The 12948-nt window shown below is 34.5% G+C and overlaps 2 protein-coding genes across 3 annotated transcripts; one reads left to right on the forward strand and one right to left on the reverse strand.

The window, feature by feature from the left end:
* The first annotated feature begins 478 nt into the window (after nucleotides 1–478).
* Nucleotides 479–4855, forward strand: LOC110409388 (zinc ion binding protein). 2 transcript variants are annotated; one of them, XM_021418714.1, is made up of 11 exons: nucleotides 479–612; nucleotides 873–944; nucleotides 1025–1095; nucleotides 1927–2005; nucleotides 2116–2190; nucleotides 2308–2422; nucleotides 2526–2583; nucleotides 2666–2737; nucleotides 3167–3297; nucleotides 3374–3497; nucleotides 4427–4855. In XM_021418714.1, the coding sequence occupies exons 1-11, from the start codon at nucleotides 610–612 to the stop codon at nucleotides 4503–4505; spliced, it is 879 nt and encodes a 292-aa protein (XP_021274389.1). In that variant the 5' UTR covers nucleotides 479–609; the 3' UTR covers nucleotides 4506–4855. The 2 variants fall into 2 exon arrangements, with proteins under 2 accessions (XP_021274389.1, XP_021274390.1); XM_021418715.1 differs by having other exon boundaries at nucleotides 2308–2418; nucleotides 2686–2737.
* A 1140-nt stretch (nucleotides 4856–5995) lies between these two features.
* On the reverse strand, nucleotides 5996–7762 carry XTH6 (xyloglucan endotransglucosylase/hydrolase 6). The gene is made up of 4 exons (XM_021418982.2): nucleotides 7517–7762; nucleotides 7299–7399; nucleotides 6984–7180; nucleotides 5996–6707 (listed from the first exon to the last, which is right to left on the reverse strand). The coding sequence occupies exons 1-4, from the start codon at nucleotides 7695–7697 to the stop codon at nucleotides 6317–6319; spliced, it is 870 nt and encodes a 289-aa protein (XP_021274657.1). The 5' UTR covers nucleotides 7698–7762; the 3' UTR covers nucleotides 5996–6316.
* Nucleotides 7763–12948: the final 5186 nt, after the last annotated feature.

Here is a 12948-nt window from a genome sequence, read left to right on the forward strand (position 1 = left end):
TTTTTTTTTTTTTGGTTCTTTGAATAACATTCCGTTTGTGTGTATTAATATAGCATCAATATAAACAAAATAATTATTCAAAATAAATAAATAAAATAAAAATGATTTAAATGTAATACCAGCAATTTAAACTTAATTATTTCAAATAAATGTACATTAAATTGAGTTTATACTTATTGCTATTTACTTTACTATACTTTTTGTGGAGCAGAAAACAAGAATTAATAAAATAATAAAAATAACCAACAACTAAATTGAGTTTAAATCTGCATCCGAGTATTTAACTAATTATTTTGTGTATGATCTCTTATTTAAAGAGTAAGATTCAAATTTTTTTTCCTTTAATAATATAAAAATAAAATTGAGTTTAAATCTAAAATAAAAAGAAAAAGAAAAAGAAAACAGCGAAACGCAGCGTTCTGAAGAAAATTGTACTAATTCTTTCCCGCTCAAACCAAACAGAATCAAATGGGTGCGATAGAGGCATAGCAGAACCGCCTGAAACCGCCGCTGGCAACACTGTTGAAGTCCTCGTCACCGTAACAGCACCTTAGCGAAACAACAACGCAGCGTTTCCCTTCTTTCTGATTCCCTAGAGAAAAGGGTACAATGGTAATTTCATTATCTTTCACATTTTTGCGTTTCCGGGTGTATTACTCCGTCTTCACAATTTCTGACGAATTGTTTGTCAAAATGTCTGAACGAATTTGGGGTCTTATACCCTGTGGTATTTATGTTTTATTATTTAACAAACACAATGTAGAAATAAAATCATTGGTGTCTTGGTTGGTAATTAAAACTAGATTTTTTTTGAAAAAATTTTTTTTGCCAAAATTTGTGCTTCAAGTTTATGTGCTCTATTTTGCTTACAGGAAGTTAATGAACAGGCTAGATGCAGAGAGTTGGCTAAGTCGTCCTCATTTTACCGCACAGTTTACTCAGAGGTCACTTAAAAATTTCTTTTTTTAACTTATTCTTATATGGGTTGTGTTTGAAATTCCTTGATGTTAATTTATTTAAACAGGTAGAAGAGGTTGGATGGGAGCATTTGGTGAGATTGGACGGAGATCTAACTTTCCTTAGCTTTCGTGTTTTGTAAGGAACTTTTGATTGTAATCACTATCAACTTAATATCATTTTCCTAAAGGAAGGAAACAACTTTTGGTTTTTCAGGTTATTTTCTAAGTGTATTGTCTGGCAATAATCATGTCAAATAAATAAGAGACAGACTGACCGGTGGGGTTGATGTTAAACTTTGCAATTTGTTCTGTGATTTTCTTCACTTTAAGTGGATAATTAGTGCTTCAGGGTGCAATTGTTGGAAACAGTTTGAATTACGTGTCGAAGGATGTAATTTACCTTGTGAGAGTAAGGGAGCCTAAATTGTATTTTCAGTTTACCTAAAATTAGATGAGTGCATTTTTTTCCTGAATTTGAGATCAGGGGAGTGCTGAGTGATCATTGACTATAGCTCTTGTAGGCAAGTGCTAGTTCAATTGCCAGGGTTGGTCTCCAGGTTGTGGATGTCTTGAATCATTTTTGCAATATCAATTGCTAGCTGTTTTTTAATCTGTCATTGTTATCAATGTTATAACCATGTATCTTTATATCTTTAATATATTTTTGACACATCAGTCGCTATATCTGTATCTATATCTTTAATTTTTTTGACACATCTGTTGCTATATCTTTAATATATTGAAGACTTGAATATATATTCTCAAAATTGATTAATAATTGATATTGGCGTTATAAAATCCTCGATACACCATATATCTCTGTATACTTGTCAACATATTCCCATTGTTTGAACTTCAATATATTTGTCAGTATCAATATTGTAAACTTGGTCTTACTCTCCTTTTGTGTTTCATGTTCATATCCTATTTATTACTAGTTGCTTATAGTTGTACATTTTGGTGCTAGAGATAAGAAGGGAAGAGTGCATATCATGGAAATTCAGTTGGATAAAGCCTATCCTAGAGTTCCACCAATGGTTTCAGCGGTTTGTCTCCTATCTTTTTGGTCCTAATGCTTCCGATGAAGACCTTATATTTACTCTGTTCTTTTTTTATGAGAAATAATATATTTATATTTACTTTATTCTGTCGTCAGGATGTACCCTATATCTTCAATTTAAAATGGTCAATGAACTCAAGATTGAAAAACTTGGTGCAACAATTTCAGGAGGTATTTGTTTTAACATTTCTGAATGCCACACAGTTCCATTTTGCTTCAAATCACTTTTTGGTGCGATGGCCTATTTTAGTATTTGGTAGTACTTAGGAGTTTTCCTTCTGTATCCAGCATCTGGAGAAGCTTCAAGGATTCTGGTCTACTTTGGACGAGATTGACAGGTCTCTATGGGTTGTTGAGTCAAAGCAGGCATCTCGTGCCATGTCTTGTCGTCAAATTCACGTAGGTGAGCCATTACTTGATCAAGCATCATCTTAAGTATATTACTTTGTTCTTGTCCCCTGTTATTATTAAACAACTTTACGCATGTTTAATTATTTGCTTCTCAGGAAATGATTGCTTCGTCATGTTGTGCATTAATATCAATGACCCTAGATCATTACCAGAGTAAGAGTTCATATGAAATTACATTGAAAGCTGCTAGGAGTTTCTTTTTGTGTATGAGTACTGAATTTTTAAGTTGTGGTAGGTGTCGTTTTATGGGTTCAGGTACTATTGTGAACTCCTTGAGAAAGATATGGAAAAGAAATAGCAATAAATGGTATGACCTTGCGTCTCATCCTGGATTTTAGCAAGTATTTTTAACTTTTGCACTTGTTAAGTGAAGGTATGGTTAGCAGAGGGGAAAAATTACAGATATAGCTGCTAAATTTTCTGCATGCAGTATGTTAATTCCTTCTCTAGTGATGAAGTATAGCTTAATTAGATTCTTGAAGGCTTCCATTTAATTTCATATTTAAAGGATGGAAGCTATAAAATTGTGGTTTGACTGGGGATAAGTTTCACTCCATTTTAGTAATTTTTATTTCTTATGTTTTAAGGAAAAAAGAGCTAGTCCTTCTCTCTTCTGTCTCTCTAAGGGGTTGTAATTGTAGAATTCTTGAACCTGTTATGTGGAAGTTACTTTTTGGTAAAAGTGTATTTTATGTGATATACTTATTATATTTATATAGTCTGATTAATTGTGTAGGATGAGTAATAAACCCTTTACAGAAAATATTGAGTGTCTTCTGGAGACCCAACTGCCAAGGCCCCCTGACAAAGAGGAGAACAATCTTCTAGTTGAATGTGGAATCTGTTATGCTCAATATCTCCCTATTGGTAATGCTTTACATGCTTTAGATGTTTGTTTACCATTGTTTATAAGCATGCCATTAACTTTGTTATGTTCATGTAGGTGATGAGCTTGTACCTAAAAGTGGAAGTGGAACTGATTATACTTGTGAAAATAACAATTGCAGTAAGGCTTTCCACAGCATGTGCTTAGTGGACTGGTTGCGATCTATCACGACAACAAGGCAGTATGTTGAGCTCTTAGTGTGCTTGTGTCTTTTAATCTAGTTCATGCCAGAGTATAACTTTAGTTCCTATGCGCTGTGTGTTGTGATCAGTTGTAAATTGATTGCTTGTGGCATTTCCTGCCTCTGGCATGGGCTACCAGTCTGCTGAATGACCAATCATGCTAACAAATTGGGTCACTTCATCCTTGTTCATGTCCTTGTTTATGTCTTATTGATCTAGTACGCTTAGTTCCCTTGTGAAGGGGTGGGAACCACCATGACTGATCTCATTTTCTTCAGTTTCGATTAGGTTCTCTAGTGCAACTCTACTCAGAAGGGACCTACATGAAAGTTGAAGGGGCAATATCGAATATGTATTGTGGATGTTTTCTGGGATTTGGATGCATCTGCCACGTTTTACCAAGCTTTTAAATGCACAAATACATTGTCCAAAATATTGTACAAAAAATTATGGGAGCTTTGTCACCCATTAGGTTGAATGGTGTTAAGGTTTTATAAGTTGATGACAGAGAATTTTTGCATTTTTTTTTCTGTGATTTTACAAATGGCTCTGTCAGTTATATGATTCCAGGTACCGTCCTTTCATACATTGTAAATCAGATTGGCTTTGAATATGCCTCATTGCTTTTGCATTCCCCACTTTTGATTGAGCTGTTAAGCAGATCCATGTAATGTTTTTCCCCTTCCCAACACTCAAACAAGTTCCCACGTAATTGTCCAACTATCTTAAAAGTTTTATGTGCGAAATTTTCTGCAATTACTTTATGAGAAAATATTAGTGGAAAGTGATATTCCATGGTATTGAAAGGCTAAACTAGCACTAAGGGTCTTTTTCATCTCATAACATATCATATTTACAATGGGGTTTCTCTTATTTTTCGTTGGCAACTTGGTTGCTTGATTTATGGTTGTGAATGCTTGTGTTGCAGGTCATTCAATGTTCTGTTTGGGAATTGTCCGTACTGTTCAGAGCCAGTTGCAGTCAAGACTAATACAACAAAGAATTAGAGACTTTCATTATCCAAGCTGACTCATCCTGCCAACCTTGGAGGTGTATGGAATTTCTTAACGCAAAGCAGCAAAACTTCTGATGTCATACACTATAAAATTGGAATGATTGAAGCCTTTTTCTCCATGAATAAGTTATTGAAATTTCATTTCCATTTTGCTGAAATCATAACCTTTAAACTAAGATTGTTACAGTATCCAATGTAGGGTTGTGCCCACTTGTACTGTTGCATTTACGGTGACTTATGAACAACAACGACTTGTGGCTTTCCTTCATTATATTTTGTCTTGGCCTTATCTTAGGCCCTAGTGACTTTGATTAAAACCTTTTTCATTTGATTGGTTGTCCATCCTAAAATGTCGATCTTTTGCTGCCAATTGATTCATTTCTTTGACGTTGTATGTCCTATTCCAACATTTTGTTGCCAAAGTCAGATGAACTTTTTAATTGAAACATTAAGCATTTTTCCTACATACTGGCTGCGTGACAGAACTCAGTCCAAACTTAAGCACCCTAATCAAGAGTTCAACCGACTTGTTCACACTGGGGATTCTTTTATGGGAATTGAGTGAACCAACTTCCATCTCTGCACTTGATCTGTTGGAAGGCGTGTTAAAATATGATTAAATGGAATCAAGTTGCAGAAGATATTGCAGCTGGCTACCGCTTCACAGCGTGGTCCCTGCTCTCTAGTTTTAATGGCAGCCGATTGGGGTCGTATCGTGATTTACGCCTGTTGGGGCCTTGGACTGTAAATACTAGTAAATACACCTAAAATGAAGATAGACGGTTCTCCCGATGTTGTTCATTTATTTGAGTATGTTAGCAGCTCACATGAATTACAGGTCCTTGTGGATTGAATGATCAAACAGGATTGAATCCAAATCGTCCTCTTCTCTACCCCATTTTCGTTCTCTTCTTTACCCATATACAAGCATTTAAAACTATCAAATTTAAGTGAGCATGCAATTTGCATATCTCGACCCAGACACATTTCATACTCTAAAACTAGGCCAGCGGCACTCAGTTTTCATTTTCTTTCTAATTGATGCAAAATTTAATCAGCAGCTACACCTTTTGTTTAGCTCTTTCAAGTATGGCGTAACCTAATTTCGACCTCTCATAATATGGACGAGATCGATGAACCGAAGACTAAACCTTCATCTGGGACCGTGAATGTGGTGCACATGCTTAATCAAGAGCCTAATTGATGGAATTTCAAGGACCAAATGGATCAAATACTGGCCAAGCATTCAAGAGCAAAACAATACATCAAAAAGGGGGACCATTCAAAGATCAATTAAAAGCAAATATTGAAGCACTATTGAATTTCCTGCCTGTATTGTGTCATTTCGTTCCAATAAATCTATTTTGTTTTTTGTGTCGTTGTCAAGAACCCATAAAATGGACCAACCATTCTCTTCTTTTTCAAGGAAGCCAAAGATTTTGGCCTTGGGCATGAGAAATGAGAACTGATGCTACAACAATGTAAGAAGATAAAAGTTTAAATTAATAAGCAATCGTTTTGGCAAAGGCATTTTTTTTGGCACAAAATGCCATGCGCCAAATACAGACAAATAGATGTCTACAATGATAAATTGACTTTGCCCATTACAGGAATCCCATCTCTCACCTCACAATAATATGCACACAAGAATAACTTATTCCCCTTTATAACCCCAATTTTTTGCATGGCTCTTAACTATATATTGTACAAAGGGAGGCATATACGTAAGTATGACATGAAACGTATGTATATTAAATATTCTGGACAGTTGATATGGGATGGAACTTTGGGATAGGATTAATTTTAGATGCCGGCCATGCACTCCGGCGGGGTCACTGGGTAGCGGGACTTGTCGGTGCAGTAATCGTAGATCATGTGGTTCATACGAACCCACCTGTATCGTCTCGCTTCCTCGGCACTGAGGGTTTGATAAGCAGTGCCCTCCCACCAGTTACTAGGGTTCGAGGCACAGTTCGCTGGCCCTGGCACTGGGCATCCTTCAATGTCAAAGTCCTTGTAGTAAGCTAAGAAAGGAGCTTTGCTCCAATCAATTTTCTCCAGGCCACCCCTTGTTGCCCAATCATCAGCTTCCCAAAGTGTTGAATACACCCCCATAGGCTGGAACTTGGGGTAGGCGATATTTCTAGCTTCATTGTTCTTGTAAACTCTGATTGGCACGCCATCAACGTAAAACCTGTAAACATCAACCAAATTTTAACAGCCCATTAATAAAAACCATGGGTCAATTTAGCACTGCTAAATACTTGTATCATTAATTAAAGTCACCCCAATTAGTCATGCTTGACTTTATAGTGTCTGATAAAAAAGCTGATATAACTTTTACTGATATGATAGATATCTCCCTCTCTCTCTCTCTCTCTCTCTCTCTCTCTCTTTCTTTCCTCCTCTCATTGCATTACCATACAAGTGTCGGCTATGTTTCTTGTTTCGATAGCTATACTGAACTTACACAATATGATGATGGTTCCACATAATTGTGTAGGTATGGAAATCTACAGCAGGATCAAACCAAAGGTTAACCCTTTGTTCCCTGTCACCCTTTCCATGAGCGTATATATTGGTCTGGACAGTATAAGGCTGCCCGCTACGATTTCCCAGGAACTCGAAATCTAGCTCATCTCTTACATCATCTGTATCAGAATTCATCTGCAATCCAAATTAAAAGGAAAACCTATTTAGAAGCTTGAAACTCAGCACTCTTAGAGAACTGATTTCCGGTGTTTGAAAAGAGAGTTAAGTATTGAAGATTATATAGCATATATACATAAAAGGCGGTGACTGTTCCGGCGGAGTCACCAGGGACGAGCTTGATCTTCATGCTGACACGTCCGAACAAATACTGTCTTTTGGAAGCAAATCCACAGCCTGAAAATAAAAAAAAAGAACAACAAAAATTAGTTAATCATGATTATCCAATTTTAAGTTTTATATACATAAAATTTTTACTTAAAAAATAATAAGTGACCCCACGAAAAGTGTAACCTGAGTTTTGGTCTAGAACAAGTTGGATGGCCCTCCCTCCATCGATTTGCCTAATGTGGGAATCAGACCAAGTGATTCGAAAATCTTCAAGAAAAGTGGCTGGTCGCCCCGAAACAGAGAGGGAAATTGCAAGAATGCAAGAGAAAAGCAAAAGAGAAACATTCCTTAAAGCCATGGTCATATGTTGAGAAAAAAAGAAAAGAAAGATGAGAGAGAATTATTATTACGTTTTGGCTTGGCGATGATATGGGAGTCTAGTGTATATATAGGTGGGAGATTAAAAGAGAGAGGTTTGATGTGGACTGCTGCATTCAAATGGAAAGAGCCATCACAGCTTAGCTTTCTATCCAGCTAATGGCAAGCCGTCATTAGGCCCTACCCAACTGTTTTTATTTTGCTTCGGGAGCCTGGTCGTCATCCTAACTTATACTTCTAGCTCTCTAATTTTTCCTGCATCTCAATCCTTTTTGTTTTCATTCCAAACCAAATTAAGTTATGTCCACATTATTAGCTTTCTTCCTCGTGAGAAGTCATGATCAATATACGCAACATCATGAAAATGTAGCGTCACCATATTCTTTTCTCCTAACAATTTTTAAACGCAAAGTTAAAAGTGCCTAACATCCTGACTCATTCGATATCATTGCCATATAACATCACCTTTCGTATGGTTTTAAGGTATAGAAAAGGAAAAGGTGATTACTTATCGATTAGTTTATTCATGTTTCCATGTAATTGAGAAGTATAAGCCTTTCATGGAGTCATGATATTTCCATCCATGAAACTGATTCGGCTTGAACCTAACAAAGTCCAGACAAGCACTTTCGCTACCAAGCTCTGCCTAAAAATTTTGGTCAAATCGCCTCTCGGACTTAATGCTGTAGCCATTCTCATCCAATCATCCTTCTCTGATATATCTGTAGACAGCCGAGAGATTGCGATTGATATGGAACGGCCGGTTGTCCGGATCCGCCCGGTTCAGGCCCCACCACCAATTTCTGGGGTCTCATCTTAGAGTCTGGGCAGGGCCTGGACTGGTTTTGCTCTTAATTGCTAGCTTCTAAAGCACGAGTCGGAGATGCAACTGATTGAAATAATCTTTTGGCATTGGGATTTCATAACAACATTTAGTTTTGGACACGTGGCCGATTGAATACCAACCAATTACTATTACAAATAATCTTCACTTGCCCTGTAATTGTAGAAATATACTACTGTAGTTCTTGGGACAGAGACAGAAATGTTTTACATCAGACTGAGGGGAACCTGACCGACTGCGGCCAATTTAAACTTAAAAACAGACAGTGAAAGCCTTGAGGAACTGAAGACCATAAGACAGAGATCATTCTTTCTCTCCTTGCATTATTGAAATCGAACAATCCTGGGACTGACCAAACGTTGTCTGCCACGTGGTGGTGACCTCAACCCATCATTTTTTTGCTGATTTCAGAGCTCAAACTGCGGACCTTAGCTTCCACGTGGAAGGTAATGATTGGCAAAAGGCCTTGGAATGATGACCGTGGTCTATGTGTAGCGGGTACCTCTCTCGACGTGCACGTCGGAAAGGTTGGAAAGCTTAGTTAACAATCACACTTCTTAAAACGAGATTAGCGTATTTAGTTAATGTTTAATTAAAGCGATTGATGAAGTTTATTAATGAAGTAATAAAAATAACAGTAGTGATGTTCCTTCTTCTTTAAATGATTATATGTGAAAAATTTATAAGAATAATAAAGGAAGTAATTTCCTTATCCAAAGAAAAAAAGAGAGGAGAAAAGAAATCAGTTAGTATATATATGTTTTTATATATTTTTAGTGTATAAGATGTTGGTGGGGATATTTTGGGCCACATATGACGGCAAAGCAAGATTTCCTACAACATGTGAAAATCTTGGTTTTATTTAATGTTATTTTATTCTTTTCCAGCATGCTGGAGAATCTTTGTATACTAGTTTTCTCTTATCCGTTAGTGTTGTCTGCAGATTTCCTTTTACTTTTCTTTTCCCATTTTTCGATTTTTATCTCTCCACGTAAAATTAAAATGGAATAATCTTCTGATTTTTTTTCTCTTTCTATTTACAATCAAATAAGAAATATAAATAAAAGGAATCTGCCAATTTCCTAATCAGGATTAGGAAGATAATAAATGTGGACTGCCGTTGGTATTGAAATTTTGCCCATCATAGCATTCATATCTGCCAATAATTTTCAACTGGGGCTACCACACAATTACCCATTTGTACTTTCAATTTTTTTAAATATTTAAAAATCACAATATGACTTTTTTAACTTTAAACAATTCATCAATTGGATAAATAGAATATTTAAACTCAAGTTTTCTTTTTGGCTATTTAAACTATTATTTCCATTTACCAATCATATCAACTAAATTACCAAATTTGAAGTTAGTGTAAAGATTTCAAGTCTGAGTACTCTAGTGCTATATGTTATAAATACATCTGCGCATAAGTACATCTTAAACTTTTAGTTGAAATAATTAAGTAATAAATTTCCTCATAATGAGTAGTTAAAAATGCTTGTGCTAGTAGATAAAATTAAAAACAAAATTGTCTCTGACTTTTGCAAGTAAAGAAAGAGAAAGAGAAGTGGGGAGAACAGTTGTATTTATAGTACCCATATATCTTTATGAGAAAATTAACTTAATTTTAAGATCTGTTGCAACTGTTACACGGTTTTATGGTTAAAATAATTACTGTTTGTGCAATAAATTTGGGCTCCTTTTGCTTCCTTAAATTAAAAAAAAAATGGATACGGTGATGGAATTAATTTTCTGGCTGTACGTCACTGATTAAAACTTAAAAGAGGAACTAGTTCTTTGAAATGAGGTTTCTAATTAAAGCTAGGTAGCTTCCTTGTTTATAATTTTTTTTAAAAAAGGATGCATTTTGTTGTCCTACTATGTTATTGAGCATCAAAACTTGAACCTAATATTGTATAGCTTTAAACTTTAAAAATAGAGTTTAAATAAGTCTATAAATTATAGATTCACATTTTCAATTTTAAAAAACATGCTTAATAAGTGGTGGAAGACTCATATTATACGTTCAATACCCACCTCATCTCTTCCTGATGTAAAATTCATAATAATTACACCTGTCTTTTATTACTTTTAAGTAATACTATATTTCTTAAAATAACCTAACCTCTTAATGTAGATGAGAGTTTTCACTCGGTTTAAGTACGACAATAGATTCAATTTGACATTTACGTGATTTTGCCTTCAATTAATATATAAATATGCTTTAAAAAATAACTCAACCTCTCTAAATTTAAAAACAAAGCTAGGTATGGTTTGAAAATCAAGGTAATTGATATTAGATTATTTTTTCTCTTGTATAAAGAGGGTTCTTTTTTTATTAATAAAGCTATGTAAAAGGTTATAAATTTGTAAATTATAAGCCTAATTAAACCTTCAAGAAATACCTTATGAAGTAAAATAAGATGAAAAAAATACACACGAATATAAAGACAATAACCATATGATGCATTAAAATATCATATAGTTCTTCCACACTACAATGCCATTATCTTTTCTTCGTCAAACTCACAACCAAGGTCAGTCTTATTAATGGCAAATCGAAATAATGCAGATTTGCTTTCTCCAGTTCTGCTCCAATAATTCAATGGATCTGCATATACATACATACATATATATATATATATATATATATATATATGTATATAACTATCACTGGATTATGCAAATACTGGCTCAATTATTTCGAAATTAAGACCTTCAATGGACAGAAGGTTTAATGTATTTGTTTCTTGCCGGTAATTGAGCATGCTGGATTTGACAAAGCAACAACAATAAGAGGAATCTTACAGGCAGAATATGGCAATTAAGGTTCTCATCTTCCCTTTTCGTTATCACAATTTGGACCTTTCTGATAATGATAACACACAAAAAAAGTTTGTCATAATTAAGAGATTCAAGTAAAAAGTAGCTAGCTGGAAATGCCCTTGACCTTCATTCTAATCTATTTATTATAAGCATATAAATTATTTTTCAATCTTTTCCATCCTTATGGGATTTAGTACTAGTTGATAATCACAATCATAAGTTAATCATATTTTATCAAAAAAATAATTATATATATAATTTCATATTTTATAAAATAAAATAGTTATTTCCGAATTTATAAACTTTGCTTCTTCTTTTATTTTGATCTCTAGGTACTTTGAAATCTTTATATTAAGATCTCAAGTTTTAATCATCGAAATATCTTGAAGATGGTATACTTTCGTGTTATAAACGTTAATATCAATCAAATTTAACAAATTAACTAGTGAATTTGAATTGAGAATGGCTCCTTTTGCCCTGATCCGGTCGTTTTTCTTATGTAGAAATAGTTTGAAAAGGTCTTGTTTGTCTCTCTCTAACGTAGTGTAGTTTTCATATGAAGAATGCCAATATTAACATTTAAGAAGATACAGATAAAATTAGGTAACGGGGGTCCAGACACTAGAACAATTGCACGAGTGGATGGCATTATACAAATCTACGTGTATTGATAAAATTTGAACAGGTATTTTTATTCTTGAAAAGACAATTTGAACAGGTATTGTGTCAAAATCGGCCAAGTACGTTACATTTTTGAATGGTGGTGATGCATGGTTGTATGAACTTTATGGATTTAAACTTGATATATAATAATACTTCTACATATAGAACTATTGACTGTCTCGTTGATGAAATTTTTTAACATAATTTAAAGAGGTTTTTTTATGAAAAAATACTAATTATTTATAAGAGTAATGTTCTTTTATCTAACTTTTGATTGTTCGATTTCTCTTAAATAGTATGAATATAATAAATAATAACTCTAAAAGCATTTATTTTTTAAAAAATCTGATTATCAAAAGCCATAATTTGTGGGCTATGCTGGGGAAGCGCGAGGAGACTGGCATTGTCCAACAAGAAAATAATGGCAGAACCTCATGGCTTCTGCAATATTATGATCTGTAGTTTGATGTGAATGCTTGCTTGCCTTGTTGCATTGCCCAATGTCTTTCTCCCTTTATGTTATTTTCTCTTTAAACGTCGACATGAGAATGGGCACCCACATGCTAATGGATAAGAAAAGATAGCCACCATTTATTTTGAAGGAAATGAAGGATAATTATGTTGTAACTATATTGCCATTATCATGATGTGCATACCTTAACCACCCTCTGATTAGTTACATGGTCTAAACAACCGTGTTCTGTTGTAATCATGCTTTATTTGTTTATGTAATAAACAACCGACAATAAGCTTTTGCCCTGTCATCCATTGTTTAAGTTCAGTTTCTGTCTTGTCCATCAGTTCATGGCAATGTTGCTAGCTTATTCGTAGCCTCAAAGGTTAATTTGCCAAATTAAGTGCACTGCTCTTTATTAATTATTATGGTTAGTTTTGCTAACTAATT

This window comes from Theobroma umbraticum, unplaced genomic scaffold, assembly GCF_002168275.2.
Source record: "Theobroma umbraticum cultivar Fairchild unplaced genomic scaffold, ASM216827v3 scaffold_44.0, whole genome shotgun sequence".
In the NCBI taxonomy this organism is placed as follows: domain Eukaryota; kingdom Viridiplantae; phylum Streptophyta; class Magnoliopsida; order Malvales; family Malvaceae; genus Theobroma; species Theobroma umbraticum.

Excerpts from the sequence above, each read along its gene's own strand:
- LOC110409388 (XM_021418714.1), top strand. Across the intron at positions 1,096-1,926 it reads TTCCTTAGCTTTCGTGTTTT|AGATAAGAAGGGAAGAGTGC; the intron begins GTAAGGAACTTT and ends TTTTGGTGCTAG. Across the intron at positions 2,584-2,665 it reads GACCCTAGATCATTACCAGA|GTGTCGTTTTATGGGTTCAG; the intron begins GTAAGAGTTCAT and ends AAGTTGTGGTAG.
- XTH6 (XM_021418982.2), bottom strand. The coding sequence starts at position 7,697 with ATGACCATGGCTTTAAGGAATGTTTCTCTTTTGCTTTTCTCTTGCATT. Across the intron at positions 7,400-7,516 it reads TGTTCTAGACCAAAACTCAG|GCTGTGGATTTGCTTCCAAA; the intron begins GTTACACTTTTC and ends TTTTATTTTCAG. Across the intron at positions 7,181-7,298 it reads GAACAGTCACCGCCTTTTAT|ATGAATTCTGATACAGATGA; the intron begins GTATATATGCTA and ends TTTGGATTGCAG.